The sequence below is a fragment of the Onychomys torridus genome, unplaced genomic scaffold (assembly GCF_903995425.1).
Source record: "Onychomys torridus unplaced genomic scaffold, mOncTor1.1, whole genome shotgun sequence".
Classification (NCBI taxonomy): Eukaryota; Metazoa; Chordata; class Mammalia; order Rodentia; family Cricetidae; genus Onychomys; species Onychomys torridus.
Genome location: NW_023412263.1, coordinates 168,143 through 174,782, shown reverse-complemented (window position 1 = coordinate 174,782; position 6,640 = coordinate 168,143). Strand labels below are relative to the sequence as shown.

The 6,640-nt window shown below is 35.7% G+C and overlaps 1 protein-coding gene across 1 annotated transcript in view; it reads left to right on the top strand.

Annotated features, from left to right (window-relative positions):
* Positions 1-6,418, top strand: part of LOC118575579 (vomeronasal type-2 receptor 116-like) — an 83,988-nt gene extending 77,570 nt beyond the window's left edge. Inside the window, exons 4-6 of the mRNA XM_036176064.1 lie at positions 669-887; positions 2,381-2,504; positions 5,490-6,418. Coding sequence (XP_036031957.1) covers positions 669-887; positions 2,381-2,504; positions 5,490-6,418 — 1,272 coding nt within the window. The remainder of the gene's footprint in view (positions 1-668; positions 888-2,380; positions 2,505-5,489) is intronic.
* The last annotated feature ends 222 nt before the right edge of the window (positions 6,419-6,640 follow it).

The window sequence follows — 6,640 nt, the reverse complement described above, 5'->3', positions numbered from 1 at the left end:
GCATTATACTACATATATGCATGCGTGTGTGTCTGAGTGTGTGTGTGTGTGTGTGTGTGTGCATGTATTTCCACAGGAGATTCTTCATGTGTTATCCTACCTTCCAGGTCAGTGCAGATGTTTGTGTTCATGTTGCTGAGGAATAAGGTGCTAGTGGAAAGAAGGAAACAATTTTAATGAATATAAAATTGTGTCACAAATAGCTTCATAATTTTATCATTGTACTTATTATATCAGAATCCTAAGAATTTTCTCAGTGAAAAAATGAAAGCTCATTATCACAAGTTATTAGTATATAAATGATTTCTTTTAATCACTATTTAGTCATAAATATTTAGTCATAAGCAGCCACATTTTACTCAATGAACTTTGGGATGAACCCTGTGTGTAAATGATTATAGAATTCTTTTAAAGAAAAGTTGATTTGCTTCAATCAATACACACCGATTCCATTCCTAAGTTTGTATAGTAGATGTTCTTGAGCCTGGCTGTTCCTCAGATGTAGAATTGTATTCCATTAACTTAGATCACCTTTTCCGACCTTCAATGATACCTACATTATTATTGTATCCTACACCACAGATGATGAACATTGAGAGTTATTCTATTATCCATTGGTGCTCAAACACTCAGACACCCATTAAAACATATTCTTGCATCACTTTCAGCTTCATCCTTTCTTGAGGAATATCCATGTGGGAGTCAACATGGCTTTAGAATGGAAACAGAAGTTAGATGATGATAAGTATGATATTCTCAACTTTTGGAATTTTCCAAAGGGTCTTGGACGAAAAGTGAAAGTAGGAAATTTTTTGCCCAATGCTCCCCAGAGTCAACAGTTGACTTTATCTGAGAAGATGATACAATGGCCAGAAAGATACTCAGAGGTGGGTTATTTATTATCTCAATGCATTAAACTTATCATAATAATACAAACATATCCCCCAGTATAACCACTTCTACTTTTGAAACTAAATCCCAGTATTAAAAAATACAAAGAACGCAAAGACAAAAAATATCTACTAGAAGACAGTGCTTTATCATCCAATGATTCTTAAAAAAAAGATCTTTTTATGCTTTAAATGTCTGCTAATATTCAGTGGTGCATGGGTTAAATTTTGTCAATTTGACACAAATTAATTACACCTGAGGAGTGGTATATGCAATCCTCATAATGTATCAAAGGACACTCTGATGTAGAAAATCTCAACATTCACAGCAGAAAACTAAATAAGTTATATTTTCTTGCTATGATCAAAAACCATCACCAGGAGTGTCTTTTGGAAAATAGAGTTTATCTGACTTATGGTTCTGAAATTTTGAGTGTCCTTTATATTCAGGAGGCATGCCAGTGTGTGACATCCATGGAGAGATGGGTAGGAACCTGAACCAAAATGTCTCAGCCCACACAATGGAAGCAGAGAGTAAATACTGGAATTATGTGAGGGTCATAGATTTTCAAAATGCCCAACCACTGAAATAATTCTGCCAAATAAGTCTGCCACACCTAAAGTTGTAATAACTCTCAAGATAGCACCACCATTGAGGAAATATGTAGTCACATATCTGTGTTTATAATTGCCACTTTTCATTCAAACCAATACACAATGTCTGTATTAGAATTCCTCACTGTATCTAAAATTGGAGTAGTTCATCTGGATCCCATGCTTAAAATTACAGAAGATAACCAGTTATCATTTCTTTTATCCACCCCTTGATTTGAAATACTATAGTGTGCATGTGTGTAAGTTATCACATACATACCTAATGTAATTTAAGCAAGTGTTTCTTTTGGAAGACAGTATGAGCCTTCAGCCCTTTGGAAATTTGTTGCTCTAGGAGCATGAGGTTCCTGATGACATCATATTCTCAGTCAATAGAAAAAAGTAAATACCACAAATCACTTTTTCTCATTCTCAATTCTGAGACAACAGACTATAGAATGGTGATGCTCACTCTTAGAGTGAACCCTTTAAAATTCTCTTTAAAAACACTCACAGGGATGGCCAACAATTTGTTTACATGGTGATTATAAGTCCTGTCAAGTTGACAAGCAAGACTTACAATCACGGTGAAATATAAGTTTCACAACACATTAGAAAGCAAGCCCAGAGACAAGATCCATCTGGAATGACCACTTGACCTTCTAGGTCATGGCTTCTATGACTTCCCTGCATCAAACTTGTCCCTACCTCTTTATGGTCAAACTGTCTAATAATGGGATAATCCTCAGACCAATTTTGTATCAATCACAGATGCTCAAAATCCTTTTGTACATTTATATGAATAACACTTACAAATTAATTATGTGATAATAAAAATATTATTGAGACTTTCAATAAATCAGGAGAATTTACTAACTTGCTCCAATTTTTCTCAGATTCCTCATTCTGTGTGCAGTGAGAGCTGTGGTCCTGGATTCAGGAAAAAGTCCCTACAGGGCAAGGCTGTTTGCTGCTATGATTGTACTCCTTGTGCAGACAATGAGATTTCCAATGAGACAGGTAAGCAGAAATCTACAGAAATGGTTCCACATTTCTACAGGATTCTGCATTATCTAAAAACTAAAAAAATATCTAGAGAGAAGTCAGACAAATTTATTCCTTCTCTTATTTAGGATATGAAATATGCATCACCATGTGTTTAAATAGTGCAGAGTAGGCACTGAAAGTTATAATTAATTTAAATTTATGCTCAACTTCAGCTAATGTTTCTTGTAGGAATCCCCTGTTCTCTGTACTAATCAATATGCTGTATTTCCCCACAAATTTAACACATAGTAATAAAGTGTGCAAATTGGATGTTTCCTAACTGTATTTCAATAATGATTAAAACTCACCTAATTGTAGGACAGGTCATTATTTAATAATGATTCTTCCCAGCAAGAACAGAAAATTAGCAATTTGAATTTTCTATCCCCACTATATAATTATTGACAATACAGCATAACTAAAATTTCAAATTTCCTTAATGAATAAGATTATGTCCATTTTTATGCTCCAATTCAGAGAAATAGTATATAAAACAATATCCTCAAAGCAGTTCCAATGGTCTGTTACTGAGAGTTGTACCAAGACCGAAGAGCTGCAATGGATTATAGAATCTCCATTTATTAGAATAGTTCATGAACATATTCATAGCATATTTCATTGGGAAGAAAAATCTTTAAAAGCTAGTATTCCATACCTAGTACTAAATCTGTGACCAGGTTTATTTCAATTTTGAAATTTTCAAATGTTTTCTATTCTTTGAAAATTTCATATTATGTATTTTGATCATATTAATACCCTTGCAAATCCTCCACTTTCCTGCCTAACATTTTTTTCTCTCTTGTTAAAAAAAAATAAGAAAGACTCACTGAATTCAGTTTCTGCAACCCAAATACTCTTTGGAGTGGAGTCCCTGGTGAAATATGGGCTATTTCCTACTGCCATGTTCTTAAAATTTGAAGTGTCTTCCTCTTATAGCAGCTATGAGGTCAAATAGCTTCTCAGTTAAGTGTAGTACTTTATCTAAACTCTCCATACAGAAAGACATTTGGTCTGCCTTGAGCTTTCACATATTTTATGCATGATATCAAACCTCAAATGTATATATTCAACTGCCTAGCTGTGTCTGGAAGTTTCTATTCCCTTGAAATATTTCATGACCTCTGACTTTTACATTCTTTCTTCAACTTCTTTCATGGATTTCTCAATTAAGATGTTAAAGACTGTGCCTTCAAGCTATTATTCAAAACAAACACAGTTTTATTAAATATGCATGCACAAATTCACACACACACAGAGTAATTTTTTTTATTTAATTTAATTTTTATTTTTTTAATTTATTATATCTGTGTTTTAATTTTACACATCAACCATGGGTTCCCCTGTCCTCCCCCTTCCTGCTCCTGCCCCCAGCTTATCCCCAGCCCCTCCTTTCCATTTGCATCTCCTCCAGGGCCAAGACTCTTCTGGGGATTCATTTAAACCTAGTGGATTCAGCACAGGCCAACTCGGTCCCCTCCCTTAGCTGGAGCAGGACCTCTGGAAAAGTGAGACAGTTGAATAGCTTGAACTGTTTGGGAGGCACCCAGGCAGGGGGACCCAGACCAGTCCTTAGTACATGAGCTGGCTGTTTGGAACCTTGGACTTACACAGGGACACTTTGCTTACACAGTAGTTTTTAATAAATGTATCATGTGCCTCTAGTAAGGAATGGAGTTATATATGTGAGTCATCCATTAAAACTTTGAAAACTAAAACAAAATGAACACCTCAACATAAAAGAGAAAGAAATAACAGAGCCTGAGGTTATACCTTGAAAGTTGTTCCTAAGAACAGAAATAAAAATGTGTCACAATACCTGAAGGAGACATTATTTACAAGGTATATAGAACTAAGTTTTATTCTACTAAAGTGAATTCAATAATATGTTAATAAAACTTGTCAACAAAATAAAATTGAAAAACTGGCAATGAATTTCCTTTTAAAACGTTACAGAAAATTGACAGTGGAAATCTGGTGTGCATAAATCACTGTTCTTGTATTTCAAATACAAGATTAATTTTATGAATTTTCAAGAGCAGAATATTATAACACTGTTTTATTTCATACCCTAAAACTGTCTCGATAGTTATAAACTTTCCCCAATTGGAATGACGACTATTCACTAGTGCATTAGTCAAGCCTGTAACAATGTAGTAATGGCTATTTACTAAAGCTTCCACAGAGAAGAGTCAATATTAGAAAACAGGAAGCATTTTATAACGATAAGAAAATTAAGATCCTATGTTTAAGAAGAGTAATTTATGAAAATAATTTCAAGAGCATACTCCCTCTTTTGCACTATTCAAATTAATAATGTGGTATGACTTATGATGTGGTTTAAGAAATGAAGTAGGTTTAGGTATTGTAATTCAGTATTCTAATAACTTCCAAAAGACATACACCAATAGCACAAGATACTTGAAATTATATAAGAGAGAAAAGTGTGAGGTGTATTTAATTTATATAACTATAAAGAAGATGGGTTATATGTGAAGCTACTAGTAATTGATAACTACTACCAAAGGAGGAACATCACTTTTTCTTTAAGGTTGAGGACTCTGAAATGTTGCCCTTATTCCAGTTTTTGCCCCCATAATGTGTAAATTCTGGCATCACTGAATAGACTCAGTGATTATTAAAATGTAAAAAGAAGAGATAAGAGAGCACATTAAGTTGGGAAGTAAAAGTAGGAGAAGTTGAGGAACAGAGCAAGAGAAAAGAGGGCTGAGTTGGATCAACACACTTTGTAAGTTCACTTAAAAAATAGCTGAAATATCAGATAAGTAAGTTGAGTGGTACAAATATGAAAATGTTCACTACAGAGTTCGTGTTCCTTTGTCATTGAGAAAAAAGGAAAGTGATGTAGATAGCAGTTCTGTCAAAAAGTTCAGAAAAAAAGTCTTAGAATAAAAGGCATAACTTCAGCTTGGATTAAATCATACCTTCCTTTCTGATCAGGTATGGAGCAGTGCTTGAAGTGTCCAGAGAGTCATTATGCAGACACAGAGAAGAAACACTGCCTCCAGAAAGCTGTGAGTTTTCTTAACCATGAGGACCCCTTGGGGATGGCTCTCACAACTATAGCTCTGTGCTTTTCTATACTCACAGGTGTGGTCCTTGCACTATTTGTGAAGCACAGAGACACTCCAATTGTCAAAGCTAATAATAGGACCCTTAGTTACACATTGCTTATCTCACTCACTGTCTGTTTCATCTGTGCCTTGCTCTTCATTGGTCGTCCCAACAACACAACCTGTATCCTGCAGCAGATCACATTTGGAGGTGCTTTCACTGTGGCTCTTGCCACTGTGTTGGCCAAAGCTATCACTGTGGTTATTGCCTTCAAGGTTACTTTTCCAAGGAGAGTGGTGAGGTGGTTAATAATATCAAAGGCTCCAAACTTCATCATCCCCATATGTACTCTGATCCACCTTGTCTTCTGTGGAATCTGGCTAGGGACCTCCCCTCCCTTCCTTGACCATGATGCTCATGCTGAACATGGGCATATCGTCGTTGTGTGTAACAAGGGCTCAGAGATTGCCTTCCATGTTATACTGGGATACCTCTGCTCCTTGGCACTTGGGAGTTTTACTATGGCTTTCATGTCACGGAATCTTCCAAACACATTCAATGAAGCCAAGTTCCTGTCATTTAGCATGCTGGTGTTCTTCTGTGTCTGGGTCACATTCCTACCTGTCTACCACAGCACCAAGGGGAGGGTGATGGTGGCTATGGAAGTTTTCTCTATCTTGGCTTCTAGTGCAGCCCTCCTTGGCCTCATTTTTGTCCCTAAGTGCTATATTATCTTAATAAAGCCAGATAAGAACTCAGTTCATCATATCAGGAAAAGGCCACATTCTAGAAGGAATAACACTCTCAAAACCTAGTTCAAAACTCAACATAGTTCTCATTTTCAGACATGAATTTCAAAGATGAAGTCAAGTTGATCTCTACTGCAAATATGTACTATGCAATTAGAATATGGGTTTGATTCTTTGTGCTTTTACATGGTCATCTGCTTACAGGAAAATTTCTATCTACAGTCATCCAAAGTACTAGAGCCTCTTTATACTGGAGCCATTGGAGTTATCCACACTTGAAATCCAGGA